Source organism: Tachyglossus aculeatus, chromosome 4 (assembly GCF_015852505.1).
Source record: "Tachyglossus aculeatus isolate mTacAcu1 chromosome 4, mTacAcu1.pri, whole genome shotgun sequence".
Lineage (NCBI taxonomy): Eukaryota > Metazoa > Chordata > Mammalia > Monotremata > Tachyglossidae > Tachyglossus > Tachyglossus aculeatus.
The window spans coordinates 134,905,961-134,932,281 of NC_052069.1; the positions used below are offsets into that span (position 1 = coordinate 134,905,961).

A 26,321-nucleotide genomic window follows, 5' to 3' on the forward strand; every position below is an offset into this window, starting at 1 on the left:
CAATGGCATCTGTTAAGCGCTTACTATGTGCAAAGCACTGTTCTAAGCACTGGGGAGGATACGGGGTGGTCAGGTTGTCCTACGTGGGGCTCACAGTCTTAATCCCCCTTTTACAGATGAGGTAACTGAGGCCCAGAGAAGTTAAGTGACTTGCCCAAAGTCACGCAGCTGACAATTGGCAGAGCTGGGATTTGAACCCGTGACCTCTGACTCCCTGCTTTTATTATTAAAAAGAATAATAATTATTATTATTGTTAGTGGCACTGGAGTGGTAGGGTCGGCGTATCATTGCCTGCCCTGAAAGCTGGTCCTCTGGACTGTAAGGTGGGTGTGGGCAGGGAACGTGTCTTCTAACTGTATCGGACTCGCCCAAGCGCTCAGTCCAGAGCGTGCGTGGTAAGCGCTCAGTAAATGCTATGGATTGATTGATTGATGCACGATAATAATAATAATAATAATGATGATGGCATTTGTTAAGCGCTTACTATGTGCAAAGCACTGTTCTAAGCGCTGGGGGGATGCAAGGTGATCAGGTTGTCCCACGTGGGGCTCACAGTCTTCATCCCCATTTGACAGATGAGGGAACTGAGGCTCAGAGAAGTTAAGTGACTTGCCCAAGGTCACACAGCAGACATGTGGCAGAGCCGGGATTCGAACCCATGATCTCTGACTCCAAAGCCCGGGCTCTTTCCACTGAGCCACGCTAATAATAATGATTACGGTATTTGTTAAGCGCTTTCTATGTGCCAGGCACTGCACTAAGCACCGGAGTGGATGCAAGCAAACTGGGTTGGACGCAGTCCCGGTCCCACGCGGGGCTCACAGGCTCAATCCCCATTTTGCAGATGAGGAAACTGAGGTCCTGAGAAGAGACGTGACCTCATCATCATCATCAACATCATCAATCGTATTTATTGAGCGCTTACTATGTGCAGAGCACTGGACTAAGCGCTTGGGAAGTACAAGTTGGCAACATATAGAGACAGTCCCTACCCAACAATGGGCTTACAGTCTAAAAGGGGGAGACAGAGAACGAAACCAAACATACTAACAAAATAAAATAAATAGAATAGATATGGACAAATAAAATAAATAAATAAATAAATAAATAGAGTAATAAATATGTACAAACATATATACAGGTGCTGTGGGGAAGGGAAGGAGATAAGATGGGGGGGATGGAGAGGGGGACAAGGGGGAGAGGAAGGAAGGGGCTTATGTAGAGGCTTATGCCTCTACAGGATGTTGCTTCTCTAAAATAAGGACCCAATCCTGACCCAAACAATTCCCCTTTTTCTTCCCATTCTGGCTGTCTGGGCCCAGAAGAGGCCGGATGACTTTCTCCTCTCAATTTCCCGATCTGTAGGCTTTGCTCCGATCTGTACTCCCTTTGGCAGGAACGCGGGAGGCTCAGCTGGGAATTCATTTTCCTGGGCAGCTTCCCTGGCAGCGTCCCTTCCTTCTTTTCTCCCGGCTCAGAGGGAGGTGGAGGTGCCCATAAAGGAGACCCCCTTGTTTTTTTGTTGCTTTTTTAATGGTTCTTGTTAAGCATATGCCAGCCCTCGTATTAAGCACTGGGGCCTGTACAAACTATCAGGTGGGACACATTCCCCGTTCCACGGGGGGCTCACATTCTTCACCCCCATTTTACAGATGAGGGGAACTGAGGCCCAGGGAAGTGACTTATCCAAGGTCACACGGCAGACAAGGGGCAGAGCTGGGATTAGAACCCAGGTCCTTCTGACTCCCCGCCGCCGGGGTCCATCCCCTGTTGCTTCCAGTTGTACGGCCAACGAGGTGTTTTTATGCCTTGAAGGAGTTTGGGACAACCCGTGATGCCCCATTTTATGGAAATCTGGCTTCTCCTTACTTGCCCACCCCCATCCTAAAACGCAGGAAAATGTCTTTTTCCCCTTTTGCCCTGTAAGCGCGACGTGGGCAGGGAACATTTCTGCCAACTGGGTTGCAGCGCACTCCCTGAAGTGCTCAGTACAGTCCTGTGCACTGTGCACTGTTTTTAGACTGTGAGCCCACTGTTGGGTAGGGACTGTCTCTATATGTTGCCAATTTGTACCTCCCAAGCGCTTAGTACAGTGCTCTGCACACAGTAAGCGCTCGATAAATACGATTGATGATGAGGATGTGCACACGGTAAGCGCTCAGTAAATAGCATTGATGGAGTGCGGGAAGCTCAATAAATACCACTGGTAGAGGGGGAAGTGCTGTTTCTCAGTTGGTCTGTCTCTGGTGTTCATTCATTCATTCAATCGTATTTATTAACCGCCTACTGTGTGCAGAGCGCTGCACTAAGCCCCTTCCTTCCTCTCCCCCAACCCCCCCCTCCATCCCCCCCATCTTACCTCCTTCCCTTCCCCACAGCACCTGTATATATGTTTGTACATATTTATTACTCTATTTATTTTACTTGTACATATCTATTCTATTTATTTTATTTTGTTAGTATGTTTGGTTTTGTTCTCCGTCTCCCCCTTTTAGACTGTGAGCCCACCGTTGGGTAGGGACCGTCTCTATATGTTGCCAACTTGGACTTCCCAAGCGCTTAGTACAGTGCTCTGCACACAGTAAGCGCTCAATAAATACGATTGATGATGATGATGATGGGAAAGAACAGTACAGCAATAAACAGTGACAATCCCTGCCCACAACAAGCTCACAGTCTAGAGGGAGTTGAAAACTTGCCCATCAGCGTTTTGATTTCACTCGTTCTTAGACTGAGGAGCTCATCAGCTCCCTTTCGTTTTTCCTTTTTTCTTTTAATTTTAGATATTTGTTGAGAGCTCACCTCCTCCAGGAGGCCTTCCCAGACTGAGCCCCTTCCTTCCTCTCCCCCTCGTCCCCCTCTCCATCCCCCCATCTTACCTCCTTCCCTTCCCCACAGCACCTGTATATATGTATATATGGTTGTACATATTTATTACTCTATTTATTTATTTATTTATTTATTTTACTTGTGCATTTCTATCCTATTTATTTTATTTTGTTGGTATGTTTGGTTCTGTTCTCTGTCTCCCCCTTTTAGACTGTGAGCCCACTGTTGGGTAGGGACTGTCTCTATGTGTTGCCAATTTGTACTTCCCAAGCGCTTAGTACAGTGCTCTGCACATAGTAAGCGCTCAATAAATACGAGTGAGTGATTGATTGATTGATTGATTGATATTTGTTAAGCTCTTACTATGTGCCAGGCCCTGTTCTAAGGGCTGGGGTGGAACAAGTTAATCAGGTTGGACACGGTCCCTGTCCCACATGGGGCTCCCATTCTTCACCCCCATTTTACAGATGAGGGGAACTGAGGCCCAGAGAAGGGCCGTGACTTACCTAAGGTCACTTAGCAGACAAGCGGCAGAGCCCGGGTTAGACTTGGATGCCCAGGCCCTCGCTCTGCCCATTAGGCTACACTGCTTCTCTAGGATCAGCGTGGCTCAGTGGAAAGAGCCCGGGCTTTGGAGTCCGAGGTCATGGGTTCGAATCCCGACTCCGCCACCCGTCTGCTGTGTGACCTTGGGCAAGTCAGCTTAACTTCTCTGAGCCTCAGTTACCTCATCTGTAAAATGGGGATTAAGACTGTGAGCCCCACGTGGGACAACTTGATCACCTTGTATCCCCCCCAGCGCTTAGAACAGTGCTCTGCACATAGTAAGCGCTTAACAAATGCCATTATTATTATTATTATTAAATGCCTATGATTTCTCTTTGTATGTACCTCCTTTCTACCAGTTTTTTAAGAGGGGTTTAAAACCGTGCCATAAAGAATAATAATAATAATTGTGGTATCTGTTAAGCACTTACCGTGTGCCAGGCACTGCACTAAACGCCGGAGTGGATACAAGGAAATGAAGTTGGACACAATCCCCGTCCCACGTGGGGCACCGGGTCTCAATCCCCCTTTTACAGATGAGGCCGCGGAGGCCCAGAGAAGTGAAGTGGGTTGCCCCAGGTCACACAGCAGACAAGCGGCGGGGTCGGGATTAGAACCCACAACCTCCCGCACGTGGCTGCTTCTCCACGTGGCGTCCCCCATCCGGAAAGCGGGCAGCGTCTAAGATTTTCCAGCCCTCGGACAAAGATGGAAACGCGGCGGTCGGACAGGGGAGGGTGGAGTGGTTGGCACCACACCCGTGCTGATTTATTTCTTTATTCTCTGGAGATCGCTCTTCCCGCTCACGCGGAAGCCCTTCACAATGCCAGGGCCTGCACAGATAAGGACTCCTGCCTCGCTTGGTATATTTTTAATCTGTTGTCAGCGCGGGAGGAAAGCCACCGGATTCATTCAGTCGTATTTATTCATCATCAGTCGCATTTATTGAGCGCTTACTATGTGCAGAGCACGGTACGAAGCGCTTGGGAAGTCCAAGTCGGCAACATAGAGAGACGGTCCCTACCCAACAGTGGGCTCGCGGTCTAGGAGGGGGAGACAGACACTTCCCAAGCGCTTAGTACAGTGCTCTGCGCACAGTAAGCGCTCAGTAAATACGATCGAATGAGTGAACAAAGCAAAAAAGTAGACAGGTGTCAAAACCGTCAGAATAAATAGAATTATAGCTATATGCACGTCATTAATCAATCAATCAATCGTATTTGTTGAGCGCTTACTATGTGCAGAGCACTGGACTAAGCGCTTGGGAAGTACAAATTGGCAACATATAGAGACAGTCCCTACCCAGCAGTGGGCTCACAGTCTAAAAGAGGGGGGAGACAGACATAAATCTCTATTTATTTATTTATTTATTTTACTTGTACATATCTATTCTATTGATTTTATTTTGTTAGTATGTTTGGTTTTGTTCTCTGTCTCCCCCTTTTAGACTGTGAGCCCGCTGTTGGGTAGGGACCGTCCCTGTATGTTGCCAACTTGGACTTCCCAAGCGCTTAGTACAGTGCTCTGCACACAGTAAGCGCTCAATAAATACGATTGATGATGATGATGATGAAATAGGAGTAAATAAGTCATTTATAGAATTTAAAGATATGGAGGTAAGTGCTTAAGGGGGCTGTTTGGGGGGAAGGGGGCGGAATATCAAATGTCCAAAGGTCATTCATTCTTTCATTCAATCGCTTTTATTGAGCACTTACCCTGTGCAGGGCACTGTACTAAACGCTCGGGCGAGGCCAATACAGCAATAAACAGACGCATTCCCGGCCCACAACAGGCTTAAGAGCTAGATGGGGAGACGGACATCAATATAAATGAATAAATATATTTCAGACCCCAGGTCGAAAGGCAGAAAAGGAGAGGAAGCCAGGGAAGAGAGGGTTTCGTAGGGGAAGGCCTCTTGGAGGGGACGTGACCTCAATAATGGAGACGTTCTGGTCTCCGAGGGAAAAGCGGCGGCCATCCAGTCTCCCAGCAGGATCCCACCTTTTCCTGTTGACTGAGCTTGAACTTTCCGTGGGTAAATGCATTTTCATCAATTCAGAGGACTGACATTTTGGCTGCGTGTGCGTGTGTTTGTTATTCCGTCCGGTTTGTGGTTTCTGGTGTCCAGCCCGGTCACCCTTGGGCCGGTCCGGGTGGCCCTCCGGCTCATCCGCCTGAGGTTCGGGACGGGAGGGAGCGTATAAGAAATTGGCTGGTGTGGGTCGGTCCCTTTGTACCCGGAGTTTGCTGAAAGGGTAATCAGTATGTAGCCTTGGCTGGTAGGGGTCGATCGATCAGCCATTCATTCATTTATGGAGCGTTTACTGTGTGCAGACCACTGTACTAAGCGCCCTGGAGAGTACAGTACAACAATAAGCAGGCGCATTCCCTGCCCACGCTGACCGTACAGTCTAGAGGGAGGGAGGGAGGGAGACATCGCTACCAATAAATCAGTATTTATTGACATACAGGGACAGAAGCGCGGCGGGGTTCAGAGGGGGGAAGAGGAAAGGAAGCGAGTCACGGTGATGCAGAAGAGCGTGGGAGAAGAGGAAAGGTGCTATTGATTGAGCGTCTATTAGGTACGGAGGGCTGGGCTGAGCGAACCAAGGTGGCTTGGGAGTCAGGAGGCCTTGGGTTCTAATCCCGGCTCCTTCGCTTGTCAGCTGTGTGCCCTGGGGCGAGTCACTTCACTTCTCCGAGCCTCAGTTCCCTCATCTATAAAACGAGGATTCGGACTGTGAGCTCACAGGGGGCTCAAGGACTGTGTCCGACCTGTTCGGCTTGAATCCGCCCCAGCGCTTAGTGCCGAGAACATAGGAGGCGTTTAACAAATACTATTTTTTTTTTTAAAAAAGGAGCCTACATAGTCAGCAGGCCTTGCTTAAAGCATTTGGATCGTTTACCCGAGGACCGGTCTTTCGACCGCTGTTCCATTCTTTATTGTGACTGACTTTGCCTAGTGCAGACTGGGCTTAATCAAGCGGTCGTATTTGATGAGCGCTTACCGTGTGCAGAGCACTGTGCTGAGCACTTGGGAGAGAAGCAGCTTGGCATAGTGACTGACGGAAAGGGAGGGGGGTGCATGCGGAGACCGGAGCATATGTTTGTACAAATTTATTACTCTATTTGTGCATATTTATTCTAGTGATTTTATTTTGTTAGTATGCTTGGTTTTGTTCTCTGTCTCCCCCTGATAGACTGTGAGCCCGCTGTTGGGTAGGGACCGTCTCTATATGTTCCCAAGCGCTTAGTACAGGGCTCTGCACACAGTAAGCGCTCAATAAATACAATTGAATGAATGAATGAATGAATAGTGGATAAAACATGGGCCTGGGAATCAGATGGTTCTAGCCCTGGCTCCACCACTTGTCTGCTGGGTGACCTTGGGCAAGTCATTTCAGCTTCTCTGGGACTCAGTTACCTCAGTTGGAAAACGGGGATTGAGACAGGGAGCCCCACTTGGGACAGGGACCGTGTTCAGCCCGCTTTGTGTGTATCCACCCCAGCGTTTAGTACAGTGCCTGGCACATAGTAAGCACTTAGCAAATACCGTAATTATTGTTATTATTGCAGTGTAACAGAGTTAGTAGACACGTTCCCGGACCTCAGCGAATACATCCCAATCCCAGGAAGGGTGATTATTCACAGCAACGTTGAGACAAGCAACCTTTTCCCCGTGGTTTAAAATCTTTTCAGCGTTAATTTAACGCTGGGATTAAGACTTGGGTTCTCAGTCCTGCTCCGTCGTGTACCTGCTGTGTGACCTGGGGCAGGTCACCTACACTCTCTGTGCCTCCGGTGGGAGGTCAGTACCCAGGGAGGAAGAAGGGCCGGTTTTTGGTCCGTATTGGGCTCGGGGAGAGAGATGGGGATAAAAGTTGTGAATTCCCCACGCGGGAGAGGGTCAGAGTACAGGAGGCTTGTAAACAGCAAAAACTGCACTTTGACCTGTGTTATTCATTCATTCAGTCGTATTTATTGAGCACTTACTGTGTGCAGAGCACTGTACTAAGCGCTTGGGAAGTACAAATCGGCAACATATAGAGATGGTCCCTACCTAGAAACGGGTTGTACATAGTTGTTGGATTGTTAACAACGGGTGTTGTCGTACATAGGGCCAGCCAGGGAACCTTGCCAGAGTGGCTAGTGGTTTTTTAGGATTTTTTTTTTTTTAATGACATCTGTTAAGTGCTTTCTATGAGCCAGGCACTGTACTAAGCGCTGGGGCAGAGGGGAGCTGATCAGGAAGTGCTGTCTCGGTACAGCGCTCTGCACACAGTAAGCGCTCAGTAAATGCGATCGATGATGAACCTGTGGTGAAACGCTTCATCCGTCTTTCTCCCCTCGCTCCAATTGCAGGCTGACTGGATCCTCCGGATACGTCACAGACGGGCCCGGGAATTACAAGTACAAAACCAAGTGCACGTGGCTCATCGAAGGACAGTAAGTGCCAGCGGCCAGTTCTCTTCCCTCATTCCCTCATTCCTCCTTTCAGTGGTATTTATTGAGCGCTTCCTGTGTGCCGAGCACCGTACTAAGCGGACCCTTCTCCCCCTGCGCCCCCCAACATGCCGACTTGTCATAAACGCCCCTCCTCGCTGGAGACAGCACCTGTATATATGTTTGTACATATTTATTACTCAATTTATTTTACTTGTACATGTCTCTTCTGTTTATTTTATTTTGTTAGTATGTTTGGTTTTGTTCTCTGTCTCCCCCTTTTAGACGGTGAGCCCACTGGTGGGTAGGGACTGTCTCTATATGTTGCCAATTTGTACTTCCCACGCGCTTAGTACAGTGCTCTGCGCATAGTAAGCGCTCAATAAATACGATTGATGATGATGACTGGCACGTGAGTTCGTGGGCACAGCTGAGAGACCTAAGCTCATCGTGGGCAGGGGATGTGTCCGCCAATTTGGATGATCCTCTCCCAAGTGCTTAGTATAGTGTTCTGTACATAGTAAGCAATCAGTAAATACCATTGAGTGATTGATTAACTATAGACCATCCCTCTATCAATCGTATTTATCATCGTCAATCGTATTTATTGAGCGCTTACTGTGTGCAGAGCACTGTACTAAGCGCTAGACTGTAAGCTCGCTATGGGCAGGGAACAAGTCCGCTTAGTCTGTTGGATTGGACTCTCCCAAGTGCTTAGTATAGTGTTCTGTACATAGTAAGCAATCAGTAAATACCATTGAGTGATGGATTAACCATAGACCATCCCTCTATCAATCGTATTTATCATCGTCAATCGTATTTATTGAGCGCTTACTATGTGCAGAGCACTGTACTAAGCGCTAGACTGTTAGCCCGCTATGGGCAGGGAACAAGTCTGCTTAGTCTGTTGGATTGGACTCTCCCAAGTGCTTAGTATAGTGTTCTGTACATAGTAAGCAATCAATAAATACCATTGAGTGATGGATTAACCATAGACCATCCCTCTATCAATCGTATTTATCATCGTCAATCGTATTTATTGAGCGCTTACTATGTGCAGAGCACTGTACTAAGCGCTAGACTGTAAGCCCACTATGGGCAGGGAACAAGTCCGCTTAGTCTGTTGGATTGGACTCTCCCAAGTGCTTAGTATAGTGTTCTGTACATAGTAAGCAATCAGTAAATACCATTGAGTGATGGATTAACTATAGACCATCCCTCTACCAATCGTATTTATCATCGTCAATCGTATTTATTGAGCGCTTACTGTGTGCAGAGCACTGTACTAAGCGCTAGACTGTAAGCCCGCTATGGGCAGGGAACAAGTCCGCTTAGTCTGTTGGATTGGACTCTCCCAAGTGCTCAGTACAGTGCTCTGCACACAGTAAGCGCTCAAATAAATACAGTTGAGTGATCGACCGTAGACTGGCCCTCTAGACTGTCAGCTCGTTGTGGGCAGGGAAAGTGCTAACCCTCTTGGATTGTCCTCTCCCCGGCGCTTAGTACAGGACTCTGCTATTACTCTATTGATTTATTTATTTATTTTACTTGGACATATCTATTCTATTTTATTTTGTTAGTATGTTTGGTTTTGTTCTCCGTCTCCCCCTTTTAGACTGTGAGCCCACTGTTGGGTAGGGACTGTCTCTCTATGTTGCCAATTTGTGCTTCCCAAGCGCTTAGTACAGTGCTCTGCACATAGTAAGCGCTCAATAAATACGATTGATGATGATGATGATGACTCTGCACATCGTAAGCCATTAGTAAATATCGTTGAGTGATTGATTTACTGTGGATTGTCCCTCTCCACGGGAAGCTCGTCCTGTTGGATTGAACTCTCCCAAGGGCGTAGTAAGAATAATAATAATAATCATCATCATCATCAATCGTATTTATTGAGCGCTTACTATGTGCAGAGCACTGCACTAAGCACTTGGGAAGTACAAATTGGCAACATATAGAGACAGTCCCTACCCAACAGTGGGCTCACAGTCTAAAAGATAATAATAATAATGGCATTTATTAAGCGCTTACTATGCGCAAAGCACTCTTCTATGGGGCTCTTCACGTAGAAAGCGCTCAGTGAGTGCCATTCATGGATGGATTGATGCATAAGTTGATTTTTTTCAGAAGCGGCGTAGCTTAGTGGAAAGATCCCGGGCTTGGGAGTCCAGAGGTCGTGGGTTCTAATCCTGACTCCGCCACTTATCAGCTGTGTGACTTTGGCCAGGTCACTTCACTTCCCTGGCTCAGTGACCCCATCTGGAAAATGGGGATTAAGACTGGGAGCCCCAAGTGGGACAACCTGATAACCTTGTAATCTACCCCAGCGCTTAGAACAGTGCTTGGCATATAGTAAGCGCTTAACAAATGCCATCGTTACTATTATTATTATTAATAACTCGCCCCGTGGTCGGCATTGGGGCTCTGTGCATTTGCTGTGGTCAGGAGTGTCTGTTTAATAACAATAATAATAATAATAATAATAATAATACTTACAGTGCTCTGCACACAGTAAGCGCTCAATAAATACGATTGATTGATTGATTAATAATCATTAATACTATTATTATTAAGCCCGGGGTTCAATATGGGGCTGTAATGAGGTGGCCTTTTTAAAAAACTTGTTTTGCGCAGTGACTCTGAGTTTTCCTTGCAAGTCACATATTTTTTTCGTAGCTTTTTTGTTCTTTACAATTCTTAATGGTGTGTGATAGTGGCAAAGCAGAAGGTGGCTAATAGGTTGCGTCTTTTATTCCGAAAGTATCCGTTTCATCTTTGCTTGCAAATGAATAGACCATAATGTGATATAATTAGCAATTATACCATAGGCCAGCTGTAACAACAGTTGTTCAGTCAATCAATCCTTGTATTTATTGAGAGCTTACTGAGCGCAGAGGACTCATTTATTTTGTTATTATTATTATTAGTAATAATAATAATAATAATAATAATAATAATAATAATAATAATGGCATTTGTTAAGCGCTTGCTATGTGCAATGCACTGTTCTAAGCTCTGGAGGGGGGATACAAGGTGATCAGGTGGTCCCACGGGGGGTTCACAGTCTTAATCCCCATTTTGCAGTTGAGGTAACTGAGGCTCAGAGAAGTTAAGTGACTTGCCCAAGGTCACACAGCAGACCTGTGGCGGAGCCGGGATTCGAACCCATGACCTCTGACTCCCAAGCCCGTGCTCTTTCCACTGAGCCACGCTGCTTCTCTGATCACCATATTCCAGCGCTTAGTACGGTGCCTGCAGCATAGTAAGTGCTTAACAAATACCATTATTTTTTAAAAAAGGAGGGGGGGTTTCTGTCCAAACCCGTGGCAGTGACAAAGTCGCCTCCGTCACATCTCGCGGGAAGAAGCCGTAGTCGTCGGGAAGGGAGGCCGAGAAAGGTAGGGAAGCAGTATAGCCTACGGGAAAGAGCCCGGTCCTGGGAATCAGAGGAACTGGTACTTCCCAAGCGCTCAGTACAGTGCTCTGCACACAGTAAGCGCTCAAGAAATGCGATTGAATGAATGAATGAACTGGGTTCCAAACCCGGCTCCACCAACTGCCTACCCTGTGACCTTGGGGACGTCATGATAATAACAATAATAATAATGATGGCATTTATTAAGCGCTTACTATGTGCAGAGCACTGTTCTAAGCGCCGGGGGGGATACAAGGCGATCAAGTTGTCCCACGTGGGGCTCACAGTCTTAACCCCCATTTTACAGATGAGGTAACTGAGGCTCAGAGAAGTTAAGTGTTATGTTGCCAATTTGTACTTCCCAAGCGCTTAGTACAGTGCTCTGCACTCAGTAAGCGCTCAATAAATACGATTGATTGATTAAGTGACTTGCCCAAGGTCACACAGCAGAGATGTGGCAGAGTCGGGATTCGAACCCATGACCTCTGACTCCAAAGCCCAGGCTCTTTCCACTGAGCCCTGCTGCTTCTCATTTGACTTCTCTGTGCCTCAGTCCCCTCATCTGCAAAATGGAGATACAGTCCCCCTTCTCCCATGTGGGATCTGATGAACTTGGCCCTGTCGGGTAGGGACCGTCTCTGTATGTTGCCAATTTGTACTTCCCAAGCGCTTAGTACAGTGCTCTGCACATAGTAAGCGCTCAATAAATACGATTGGTGATGATTCCCAGTGCTCAGTACAGCGCTTGGCACGTAGTAAGCGCTGAGCAAGTACCACAGCGATTGCTCTCCCGGGCTCTTGGGGTTTTCCGGCCGGATTCCCTGGCGGAGGTCGGCTTTGGAAGTTGGACCCTTTGTATCCCGTCGGTATCATATCTGCCACCCCTGACAGACCCTAGTGGGTGCAAAGTACTGTGCTAAGCACTGTGTTAGGCACTGTGCAGGATTCACGAGAGGAGGCTGGTTCTTTCCAGACTGTAGTATCATCATCAATCGTATTTATTGAGCGCTTACTGTGTGCAGAGCACTGTACTAAGCGTGATAATGATGGCACTTACTACGTGCCAAGCACTGTTCTCAGCACCAGGGTAGATACAAGTTAATCAAGAGGGACCCAGTCCCACCCGAGACACACGCTCTTCATCCCCATTTTACAGCTGAGGTCACCGAGGCCCGGCGAAGTGACTTGGCCAAGGTCATTCATTCAGTCAGTCGTATTTATTGGGCGCTTACTGTGTGCAGAGCACTGGACTAAGCGCTTGGGAAGTCCAAGTTGGCAACATCTAGAGACGGTCCCTACCCAACAGCGGGCTCACAGTCTGGAAGGGGGACAGGGACTAGGTCCAACCCCATTTGCTTCAATCCACCCCAGTGCTTAGAGCGCTTAGTACAGTGCTAAGCGCTTAGTACAGTGCTCTGCACACAGTAAGCGCTCAATAAATACGATTGAAAGAACAATGCCTGGGCCTATAGTAAGCACTACCATTTTTTTAATATATATATATATATATATATATATATAATATATGCTGCCAACTTGTACTTCCCAAGCGCTCAGTAAATACGATTGAATGAACAGTGCCTGGGCCTATAGTAAGCACTACCATTTTATATATATATATATATATATATATATATATATAAAATATATAATATATAATATATATTATTATATTATATATATTATATGTATTATATGTTATTATTATATATTATACTTCCCAAGCGCTCAATAAATACGATTGAATGAACAGTGCCTGGGCCTATAGTAAGCACTACCATTTTATATATATATATATATATATATATATATATATATATATATATATATATGTATATATATTATATATATATGTTGCCAACTTGTACTTCCCAAGCGCTCAGTAAATACGATTGAATGAACAGTGCCTGGGCCTATAGTAAGCACTACCATTTTATATATATATATATATAAAATATATAATATATAATATATCTTATTATATTATATATATATTATATATATATATATATATGTTATTATTATATATTGTACTTCCCAAGCGCTCAATAAATACGATTGAATGAACAGTGCCTGGGCCTATAGTAAGCACTACCATTTTATATATATATATATATATATATATATATATATATATATATATATATATATATATATATATATATATATATATATATATGTTGCCAACTTGTACTTCCCAAGCGCTCAGTAAATATGCTTGAATGCTTGAATGAACAGTGCCTGGGCCTATAGTAAGCACTACCATTTTTTATATATATATATATATATATATAATATAATAAGATATATTATATATTATATATTTTATATATATATATATATAAAATGGTAGTGCTTACTATAGGCCCAGGCACTGTTCATTCAATCGTATTTACTGAGCGCTTGGGAAGTACAAGTTGGCAAGTGCTTAGTATCCTCTCCCAAGTGCTTAGTATAGTGTTCTGTACATAGTAAGCAATCAATAAATACCATTGAGTGATGGATTAACCATAGACCATCCCTCTATCAATCGTATTTATCATCGTCAATCGTATTTATTGAGCGCTTACTATGTGCAGAGCACTGTACTAAGCGCTAGACTGTAAGCCCGCTATGGGCAGGGAACAAGTCCGCTTAGTCTGTTGGATTGGACTCTCCCAAGTGCTTAGTATAGTGTTCTGTACATAGTAAGCAATCAGTAAATACCATTGAGTGATGGATTAACCATAGACCATCCCTCTATCAATCGTATTTATCATCGTCAATCGTATTTATTGAGCGCTTACTATGTGCAGAGCACTGTACTAAGCGCTAGACTGTAAGCTTGCTATGGGCAGGGAACAAGTCCGCTTAGTCTGTTGGATTGGACTCTCCCAAGTGCTTAGTATAGTGTTCTGTATATAGTAAGCAATCAGTAAATACCATTGAGTGATGGATTAACCATAGACCATCCCTCTATCAATCGTATTTATCATCGTCAATCATATTTATTGAGCGCTTACTGTGTGCAGAGCACTGTACTAAGCGCTAGACTGTAAGCCCGCTATGGGCAGGGAACAAGTCCGCTTAGTCTGTTGGATTGGACTCTCCCAAGTGCTTAGTATAGTGTTCTGTACATAGTAAGCAATCAATAAATACCATTGAGTGATGGATTAACCATAGACCATCCCTCTATCAATCGTATTTATCATCGTCAATCGTATTTATTGAGCGCTTACTGTGTGCAGAGCACTGTACTAAGCGCTAGACTGTAAGCCCGCTATGGGCAGGGAACAAGTCCGCTTAGTCTGTTGGATTGGACTCTCCCAAGTGCTTAGTATAGTGTTCTGTACATAGTAAGCAATCAATAAATACCATTGAGTGATGGATTAACCATAGACCATCCCTCTATCAATCGTATTTATCATCATCAATCGTATTTATTGAGCGCTTACTATGTGCAGAGCACTGTACTAAGCGCTAGACTGTAAGCCCGCTATGGGCAGGGAACAAGTCCGCTTAGTCTGTTGGATTGGACTCTCCCAAGTGCTTAGTATAGTGTTCTGTACATAGTAAGCAATCAATAAATACCATTGAGTGATGGATTAACTCTAGACCATCCCTCTATCAATCGTATTTATCATCGTCAATCGTATTTATTGAGCGCTTACTGTGTGCAGAGCACTGTACTAAGCGCTAGACTGTAAGCCCGCTATGGGCAGGGAACAAGTCCGCTTAGTCTGTTGGATTGGACTCTCCCAAGTGCTTAGTATAGTGTTCTGTACATAGTAAGCAATCAATAAATACCATTGAGTGATGGATTAACTATAGGCCATCCCTCTATCAATCGTATTTATCATCGTCAGTCGTATTTATTGAGCGCTTACTGTGTGCAGAGCACTGTACTAAGCGCTAGACTGTAAGCCCGCTATGGGCAGGGAACAAGTCCGCTTAGTCTGTTGGATTGGACTCTCCCAAGTGCTTAGTATAGTGTTCTGTACATAGTAAGCAATCAATAAATACCATTGAGTGATGGATTAACCATAGACCATCCCTCTATCAATCGTATTTGTCATCATCAGTCGTATTTATTGAGCGCTTACTGTGTGCAGAGCACTGTACTAAGCGCTAGACTGTAAGCCCGCTATGGGCAGGGAACAAATCCGCTTAGTCTGTTGGATTGGACTCTCCCAAGTGCTTAGTATAGTGTTCTGTACATAGTAAGCAATCAATAAATACCATTGAGTGATGGATTAACTATAGACCATCCCTCTATCAATCATATTTATCATCGTCAATCGTATTTATTGAGCGCTTACTATGTGCAGAGCACTGTACTAAGCGTTAGACTGTAAGCCCGCTATGGGCAGGGAACAAGTCCGCTTAGTCTGTTGGATTGGACTCTCCCAAGTGCTTAGTATAGTGTTCTGTACATAGTAAGCAATCAATAAATACCATTGAGTGATGGATTAACCATAGACCATCCCTCTATCAATCGTATTTATCATCGTCAATCGTCTTTATTGAGCGCTTACTATGTGCAGAGCACTGTACTAAGCGCTAGACTGTAAGCCCGCTATGGGCAGGGAACAAGTCCGCTTAGTCTGTTGGATTGGACTCTCCCAAGTGCTCAGTACAGTGCTCTGCACACAGTAAGCGCTCAAATAAATACAGTTGAGTGATCGACCGTAGACTGGCCCTCTAGACTGTCAGCTCGTTGTGGGCAGGGAAAGTGCTAACCCTCTTGGATTGTCCTCTCCCCGGCGCTTAGTACAGGACTCTGCTATTACTCTATTGATTTATTTATTTATTTTACTTGGACATATCTATTCTATTTTATTTTGTTAGTATGTTTGGTTTTGTTCTCCGTCTCCCCCTTCTAGACTGTGAGCCCACTGTTGGGTAGGGACTGTCTCTCTGTGTTGCCAATTTGTGCTTCCCAAGCGCTTAGTACAGTGCTCTGCACATAGTAAGCGCTCAATAAATACGATTGATGATGATGATGATGACTCTGCACATCGTAAGCCATTAGTAAATATCGTTGAGTGATTGATTTACTGTGGATTGTCCCTCTCCACGGGAAGCTCGTCCTGTTGGATTGAACTCTCCCAAGGGCGTAGTAAGAATAATAATAATAATCATCATCATCATCAATCGTATTTATTGAGCGCTTACTATGTGCAGAGCACTGTACTGAGCGCTTGGGAAGTACAAATTGGCAACATATAGAGACAGTCCCTACCCAACAGTGGGCTCACAGTCTAAAAGATAATAATAATAATGGCATTTATTAAGCGCTTACTATGCGCAAAGCACTCTTCTATGGGGCTCTTCACGTAGAAAGCGCTCAGTGAGTGCCATTCATGGACGGATTGATGCATAAGTTGATTTTTTTCAGAAGCGGCGTAGCTTAGTGGAAAGATCCCGGGCTTGGGAGTCCAGAGGTCGTGGGTTCTAATCCTGACTCCGCCACTTATCAGCTGTGTGACTTTGGCCAGGTCACTTCACTTCTCTGGCTCAGTGACCCCATCTGGAAAATGGGGATTAAGACTGGGAGCCCCAAGTGGGACAACCTGAGAACCTTGTAATCTACCCCAGCGCTTAGAACAGTGCTTGGCATATAGTAAGCGCTTAACAAATGCCATCGTTACTATTATTATTATTAATAACTCGCCCCGTGGTCGGCATTGGGGCTCTGGGCATTTGCTGTGGTCAGGAGTGTCTGTTCAATAATAATAATAATAATACTTACAGTGCTCTGCACACAGTAAGCACTCAATAAATACGATTGATTGATTGATTAATAATCATTAATACTATTATTATTAAGCCCGGGGTTCAATATGGGGCTGTAATGAGGTGGCCTTTTTAAAAAACTTGTTTTGCACAGTGACCCTGAGTTTTCCTTGCAAGTCACATATTTTTTTCGTAGCTTTTTTGTTCCTTACAATTCTTAATGATGTATGATAGTGGCAAAGCTGAAGGTGGCTAATAGGTTGCGTCTTTTATTCCGAAAGTATCCGTTTCATCTTTGCTTGCAAATGAATAGACCATAATGTGATATAATTAGCAATTATACCATAGGCCAGCTGTAACAACAGTTGTTCAGTCAATCAATCCTTGTATTTATTGAGAGCTTACTGAGCGCAGAGGACTCATTTATTTTGTTATTATTATTATTAGTAATAATAATAATAATAATAATAATAATAATAATAATAATAATGGCATTTGTTAAGCGCTTGCTATGTGCAATGCACTGTTCTAAGCTCTGGAGGGGGGATACAAGGTGATCAGGTGGTCCCACGGGGGGTTCACAGTCTTAATCCCCATTTTGCAGTTGAGGTAACTGAGGCTCAGAGAAGTTAAGTGACTTGCCCAAGGTCACACAGCAGACCTGTGGCGGAGCCGGGATTCGAACCCATGACCTCTGACTCCCAAGCCCGTGCTCTTTCCACTGAGCCACGCTGCTTCTCTGATCACCATATTCCAGCGCTTAGTACGGTGCCTGCAGCATAGTAAGTGCTTAACAAATACCATTATTTTTTAAAAAAGGAGGGGGGGTTTCTGTCCAAACCCGTGGCAGTGACAAAGTCGCCTCCGTCACATCTCGCGAGAAGAAGCCGTAGTCGTCGGGAAGGGAGGCCGAGAAAGGTAGGGAAGCAGTATAGCCTACGGGAAAGAGCCCGGTCCTGGGAATCAGAGGAACTGGTACTTCCCAAGCGCTCAGTACAGTGCTCTGCACACAGTAAGCGCTCAAGAAATGCGATTGAATGAATGAATGAACTGGGTTCCAAACCCGGCTCCACCAACTGCCTACCCTGTGACCTTGGGGACGTCATGATAATAACAATAATAATAATGATGGCATTTGTTAAGCGCTTACTATGTGCAGGGCACTGTTCTAAGCGCCGGGGGGGGATACAAGGCGATCAAGTTGTCCCACGTGGGGCTCACAGTCTTCATCCCCATTTTACAGATGAGGTAACTGAGGCTCAGAGAAGTTAAGTGTCAAGTTATGTTGCCAATTTGTACTTCCCAAGCGCTTAGTACAGTGCTCTGCACTCAGTAAGCGCTCAATAAATGCGATTGATTGATTAAGTGACTTGCCCAAGGTCACACAGCAGAGATGTGGCAGAGTCGGGATTCGAACCCATGACCTCTGACTCCAAAGCCCAGGCTCTTTCCACTGAGCCCTGCTGCTTCTCATTTGACTTCTCTGTGCCTCAGTCCCCTCATCTGCAAAATGGGGATACAATCCCCCTTCTCCCATGTGGGATCTGATGAACTTGGCCCTGTCGGGTAGGGACCGTCTCTGTATGTTGCCAATTTGTACTTCCCAAGCGCTTAGTACAGTGCTCTGCACATAGTAAGCGCTCAATAAATACGATTGGTGATGATTCCCAGTGCTCAGTACAGCGCTTGGCACGTAGTAAGCGCTGAGCAAGTACCACAGCGATTGCTCTCCCGGGCTCTTGGGGTTTTCCGGCCGGATTCCCTGGCGGAGGTCGGCTTTGGAAGTTGGACCCTTTGTATCCCATCGGTATCATATCTGCCACCCCTGACAGACCCCAGTGGGTGCAAAGTACTGTGCTAAGCACTGTGTTAGGCACTGTGCAGGATTCACGAGAGGAGGCTGGTTCTTTCCAGACTGTAGTATCATCATCAATCGTATTTATTGAGCGCTTACTGTGTGCAGAGCACTGTACTAAGCGTAATAATGATGGCTCTTACTACGTGCCAAGCCCTGTTCTCAGCACCAGGGTAGATACAAGTTAATCAAGAGGGACCCAGTCCCACCCGAGACACACGCTCTTCATCCCCATTTTACAGCTGAGGTCACCGAGGCCCGGCGAAGTGACTTGGCCAAGGTCATTCATTCAGTCAGTCGTATTTATTGGGCGCTTGCTGTGTGCAGAGCACTGGACTAAGCGCTTGGGAAGTCCAAGTTGGCAACATCTAGAGACAGTCCCTACCCAACAGCGGGCTCACAGTCTAGAAGGGGGACAGGGACTAGGTCCAACCCCATTTGCTTCAATCCACCCCAGTGCTTAGAGCGCTTAGTACAGTGCTAAGCGCTTAGTACAGTGCTCTGCACACAGTAAGCGCTCAATAAATACGATTGAATGAACCGTGCCTGGGCCTATAGTAAGCACTACCATTTTATATATATATATATATAAATAAATATATATTATATATATTATATATAATATATCTTATTATATTATATATATTATATATATTATATGTTATTATTATATATTATACTTCCCAAGCGCTCAATAAATACGATTGAATGAACAGTGCCTGGGCCTATAGTAAGCACTACCATTTTATATATATATATATATATATAAATATATATTTTATATATATTATATATAATATATCTTATTATATTATATATATTATATATATATATTATATGTTATTATTATATATTATACTTCCCAAGCGCTCAATAAATACGATTGAATGAACAGTGCCTGGGCCTATAGTAAGCACTACCATTTTTTATATATATATATTATGTATATATGTGTTGCCAACTTGTACTTCCCAAGCGCTCAATAAATACGATTGAATGAACAGTGCCTGGGCCTATAGTAAGCACTACCATTTTATATATATATATATATATATATATATATATATAATATATCTTATTATATTATATATATTATATATATTATATGTTATTATTATATATTATACTTCCCAAGCGCTCAATAAATACGATTGAATGAACAGTGCCTGGGCCTATAGTAAGCACTACCATTTTATATATATATATTATATATATATGTTGCCAACTTGTACTTCCCAAGCGCTCAATAAATACGATTGAATGAACAGTGCCTGGGCCTATAGTAAGCACTACCATTTTATATATATGATATATATATATATATATATTATATATGCTGCCAACTTGTACTTCCCAAGCGCTTAGTACAGTGCTCTGCACACAGTAAGCGCTCAGTAAATACGATTGAATGAACGACTGAATGATTTATTACTCTATTTTGCTTGTACATATTTACTATTCTATTTATTTTATTTTGTTAATATGCTTTGTTTTGTTGTCTCCCCCTTCTAGACTGTGAGCCCGCTGTTGGGTAGGGACCGTCTCTTTTTTGTTGCCAACTTGTAATTCCCAAGCGCTTAGCACAGTGGTCTGCACACAGTAAGCCCTCAATAAATGCGAATGAATGAATGAAAAGGGGGAGACAGACAACAAAACCAAACACACTAACGAAATAAAATAAATGGAATAAGTACGTACAAATAAAATAAATAAATCAATAAAGATCACACAGTAGACACGTGGCGGAGCTGGGATTAGAACCCAGGTCCTTGTGACTCTCGGGCTTGTGCTCTGGCCTCGAGGCCGGGTGCCCGCCGTGTGATAGTGGGCAAGTCCTTTCACTTCTCTGGATTCAGTGCTTGTTCTCCCTCCTGTTTAGGGTCCGATCAATATGTGGGACAGGGACTGTGTCCAGCATGTTTATCAATCAATCAATCCATCAATCAATCATTTATTGAGCGCTTACTGTGTGCAGAGCACTATACTCTAAGCGCTTGGGAAGTCCAAGTTGGCAACATATAGAGACCCAACAGCGGGCTCACAGTCTAGAAGGGGGAGACAGAGAACAAAACCAAACATATTAAAATAAGATGAATAGATATGTACACGTAAAATAAATAAATAGAGTAATAAATATGTACAAACATATATACAGGTGCTGAGGGGAAGGGAAGGAGGTAAGGCGGGGGGATGGAGAGGAGGAGGAGGTGGAGAGGAAGGAGGGGGTTCAGTCTGGGAAGGCCTCCTGGAGGAGGTGAGCTCTCAGTAGGGCCAAGAAGGGAGGAATGAATATCACATATTCATTCATTGGTATCTATTGAGCGACTACTGTGTGCAAAGTCCTGTACGAAGCGCTTTGTACATCAGTGGAGGCCGGATCCTGAGGGGGTGGAGGCGTTGGAGGCCGCAGTCTGAGGGACGAAGGGGTTGGAGGCTGGAGTCTGAAGGATGAAGGGTCTGGAGTCTGAGGAAAGAAAGGTTTGGAGGCCCGATCCTGCGGAAAGATCATCATCATCAATCGTATTTATTGAGCGCTTACTATGTGCAGAGCACTGTACTAAGCGCTTGGGAAGTCCAAATTGGCAACATATAGAGACAGTCCCTACCCAGCAGTGGGCTCACAGTCTAAAAGTACAGTGCCTGGCATTTCATTCAGTCGTTCAGCTGTATTTACTGAGTGCTTCCTGTGTGCAGAGCACTGTACTAAGCGCTTGTGAAGGACAAGTTGGCAACATATAGAGACGGTCCCTACCCGACGGCGGGCTCACAGTCTCGAATGCATTAAGTGCTTCAATGCCACAATTATTAGTTGAGTGATTGATTTACTGTGGAATGATTTGAAAATGAAAGTCAATAGTATGGTTTCTGTGCGGCGATTTGAATGCTACACATCCTAGAGACACTGACAGCTCAAAGAGCTGGGAATTGTCCCTCTCCCCGGGAAGCTCGTCCTGGGCAGGGAACGTATCCACTAATTCTGTTGAATTGAGCTCTCCCAAGGTCTTAGTAATAATAATAATAATAATAATAATAATAATAATAATATGGGTTTGGAGGCTGCAGCGTGAGTGGGGAAGGGGTTGGAGGCTGGAGTTATGTTGCCAACTTGTACTTCCCAAGCGCTGAGTACAGTGCTCTGCACACAGTAAGCGCTCAATAAATACGATTGATTGATTGGAGTCTGAGGGATGAAGGAGTTGGAGGCTGGAGTCTGAGGGACCTGATCACCTCGAATCCCCCCTGCGCTTAGAACGGTGCTTTGCACATAGTAAGCGCTTAAGAAATCCCATCATTATTATTGTGAAGGAGTTGGAGGCTGGAGGCTGAGGGGTGAAGGGGTTGGAGGCTGGAGCCTGAGGGGGAAGAGTTTGGAGGCTGCAGTCTTCAGGGGAAAGGGGTTGGAGGCCCGTAGGGATTGTCTCTATCTGTTGCCAAATTGTACTTTCCAAGCGCTTAGTACAGTGTTCCGCACACAGTAAGCGCTCAATAAATATGAATGAATGAATGACTACCTCAGCGTTTGGTACAGTGCTCGGCACATAGGCAGGGCTCAGTTATCGTTAATGAGGCCTTTCCTGACTTAAAGCCCCGATTCCCTTTTCTCCCTCTCCCTTCTGGTCACCCTGATTTCCTCCCTTTATTCAGCCCTCCCTCAGCCCCACGGCACCTGCATACGTGTCGGTAATTCATTTATTTACGTTAAAGTCCGTCTCCCCCGCTAGACCGTAAGCTCCTTGAGGGCAGGGAGTGTGTCTGTTGTTATAGCGTACTCTCCCAAATGCTCTGCACACAGTCAGCGCTCAATAAATATGATCGACTGTTGATGATTCGAAACAGCTGCAGTTGTTTGGATTGCCCCTGTCCCCGGTAATCAATCAATCGTATTTATTGAGCGCTTACTGTGTGCAGAGCACTGTACTAAGCACTTGGGAAGCCCAAGTTGGCAACATATAGAGACAGTCCCTACCCAACAGCGGGCTCACAGTCTAAAAAGGGGGAGACAGAGAACGAAACCAAAGCATACTAGCAAAATAAAATAAATAGGATAGATATGTACAAGTAAAATAAATAAATAGAGTAATAAATATGTACAAACATATATACATATATACAGGTGCTGTGGGGAAGGGAAGGAGGTAAGATGGGGGGATGGAGAGGGGGACGAGGGGGAGAGGAAGGAAGGGGTAATTGGCATTATTCTCAGGCAACGGAGGGAGGTCTCTTTGGGGAGCTCATGCTTTGAATAATAATAATAATAATGTTGGTATTTGTTAAGCGCTTACTATGTGCATGAAACTACTCCGCTAAAAATTGCTCATTTCAGAACTCTCTAAGGGAAGGATCCTTATTTAGCACGGGATGACACTGGGAGTCCTCAAACGTATGGCTTGCGGAGCGTGTAATTGCTTAAAGTATTTAATATTTTGAAATCTACCCGGGGTTTATTCCTCCAGATTCAACTGCTCTGTGTCTCTTGTGGGTTGGTCATTGTGGCATTCGATAAGCGCTTACTACGGCTAGGCCCTGCACTAAGCGGTGTGCTGTATAATAATAATTATTACGGTATTTGTGAAGCGCTGACTGTGTGCCGGGCACTGTATTAAGCGCTGGGGTGGGAACAAGCAAATGGACTTTGAGCCCCTTCTCGTGGGTAGAGCTCTCCAGAGTCTCGAGTGAGTTAGTTTCATACATGGTTGATATATAATATACAGATATATACACCTGTATATATGTATATATGTTTGTACATATTTATTACTCTATTTATTTTACTTGCGCATATCTATTCTATTTATTTTATTTTGTTAGTATGTTTGGTTTTGTTCTCTGTCTTCCCCTTTTAGACTGTGAGCCCACTGTTGGGTAGGGACTGTATATGTTGCCAATTTATACTTCCCAAGCGCTTAGTACAGTGCTCTGCACATAATAAGCACTCAATAAATACTATTGATGATGATGATGATGGTTGGATTTTTCTCTCCTTGATTTCAAAAGATAATAATATTTTTTCAGTGCTTTCTGTGTTTCAAGCACTGTTGTAAGCACTGGGGTAGATACAGGCTGATCAGGTTGGACGTAGTCCCTGTCCCACAGGGGGCTCACAGTTTTTTGTTTTTTGTTTTTTGATGGCATTTATTAAGCGCTTACTATGTGCAGAGCACTGTTCTAAGCGCTGGAGGGATCAGATTGTCCCACGTGGGGCTCACGGTCTTAATCCCCATTTTACAGGTGAGGTAACTGAGGCTCGGAGCAGTTAAGTGACTTGCCCAAGGTCACCCAGCAGACACGTGGCAGAGTCGGGATTCGAACCCACGACCTCCGACTCCAAAGCCCGGGCTCTTTCCACTGAGCCACGCTGCTTCCCAGTTTTAATCCCCGTTTTGCGGATGAGGTCATTCATTCATTCAGTCGGAGTGAAGTCAGTACTTACTGTGCGCAGAGCACTGTACGAAGCGCTTGGAAAGGTAATGATCATTGTGGCATTCCTTAATCAATCAATCAATCAATCGTATTTATGGAGCGCTTACTATGTGCAGAGCACTGTACTAAGCGCTTGGGAAGTACAAATTGGCAACACATAGAGACAGTCCCTACCCAACAGTGGGCTCACAGTCTAAAAGGGGGAGACAGAGAACAGAACCAAACATACCAACAAAATAAAATAAATAGGATAGAAATGTACAAGTAAAATAAATAAATAAATAGAGTAATAAATATGTACAACCACCCCATTTTTATTTATTCATTTTTGGGGCTTTTATTATATTTTATTTATTTATATTGATATCTGCCCCCCCCCCCCCATTCTGTAAGCTCGTTGTGGGCAGGGATTGTGTCTGTTCATTGTTCTATTGTACTCACTGAAGCGCTTAGTAGAGTGAGGAAGCGCTCAATAAATATGAAGAAATGAATGAATAAGAAGAAGGAGAAAAGAAGAATAATTCTGGTACTTGTTAAGCACTTTACTCCGTGCCAGGCACCGTTCTGAGCCCTGGGGTAGAGACCGTAAGCACGTCGCGGGCAGGGAACGTGTCTGTTTATTGTCCTATTTACTCTTCCAAGCCCTTACTACAGTGCTCTGCACATAGGAAACACTTAATACAGTTGATTGATTGAACAAATCCAAGCTATTGAGGTTGGACTCAGTCCATGTCCCTCAAGGGGCTCACAGTCTTCGCCCCCATTTTACAGGTGAGGGGACTGAGGCCCGGAAGCGTGAAATGACTCGCCCAGGGTCACACAGCAGACGAGGGGCAGAACCGGGAGTAGAACCCAGGTCCCTCTAACTCCCAGTCCCGGGCTCTATCCATTAGGCCACGCTGCTTTTCAGTTTGCCGTCGGTCGCCAGTCACAGACGTTACGAGCAGAGCTCGGGTTCCGACGGCCCAATTTTAGATTTTGCAGTGACGATCGGGCCGAAATCAATGCCCCCGAAAAGACAGCCGACTCGTAGGTGGAAATTGGAAAAATTGGCCCGGGAAGTTCCCCGGGGCCAGGTGGCTTTTCACTTTTTTGGGGGGTTCCTACCTTGTTTCTTGTTCTCTCTCAGTTGTTTTAAAAACAATATATGACACCGTCTCAGCTGCTTTGCGTGGATCGTCTAAAACCTGTTAGTGACCCTTGCCGTTCCTGAGAAGCGCCACGGCCTAGTGGAAAGTGCCTGGCCCTGGAGTCACGGGATCTGGGTTCTAATCCCAGCTGGGCCTGCTGTGTGATCTTAGGCAAGTCATTTCCCTTCTCCAGGCCTCGGTTCCCTCATCTACAAAATGGGGATTCCATCCCTGTTCTCCCCTCTACTGAAACTATAAATCCCATAAGGGACCTGATTATCTTGCATTGCTTAGAACAGTGCCTGGCACATAGTAAGCGCTTGACAAGTACCACTATCATTATTATTATAAGATGAATTCATTGGGAATGTGGGGAATCTTCATTAAAATGTTCTGCAGGACTTGAAGTGCGAGAACCCAGCCTTATTGAAAATTCAGCAAATAAACGCTCTTCCAATCCTTTCGAAAGGTCGTTTAAAATGTCTCCAAGAGCCCCAGCTTAATCATTTTCCAAATTCATTAATCTGTAATCTGAAGATTGTGTCCAAACACGTTTGTACAAATCTCTTTGCGTACAATTTTTTCCAGGACCTGATTATCTTGCATCTACCCCAGTGCTTAGAACAGTGCCTGGCACATTGTAAGCGCTTGACGAGTACCACTATCATTATAAGATGTATTCATTGGGAATGTGGGGAATCTTCATTAAAATGTTCTGCAGGCCTTGAAGTGCGAGAATCCAGCCTTATTGAAAATTCAGCAAATAAACGCTCTTCCAATCCTTTCGAAAGGTCGTTTAAAATGTCTCCAAGAACCCCAGCTTAATCAGTTTCCAAAGTCATTAATCTGTAATCTGAAGATTGTGTCCAAACACGTTTGTCCAAATCTCATCGCGTACAATTTTTTCTAGGACCTGATTATCTTGCATCTACCCCAGTGCTTAGAACAGTGCTTGGCACATTG

General features: G+C 44.7%; 1 protein-coding gene across 2 annotated transcripts in view; it reads left to right on the top strand.

Moving 5' to 3' along the window:
- Positions 1 to 26,321, top strand: part of ATRN (attractin) — a 207,032-nt gene that overhangs the window by 40,167 nt on the left and 140,544 nt on the right. For both annotated transcript variants that reach the window (XM_038744636.1, XM_038744637.1), the window contains exon 2: positions 7,739 to 7,822. In XM_038744636.1, coding sequence (XP_038600564.1) covers positions 7,739 to 7,822 — 84 coding nt within the window. The remainder of the gene's footprint in view (positions 1 to 7,738; positions 7,823 to 26,321) is intronic.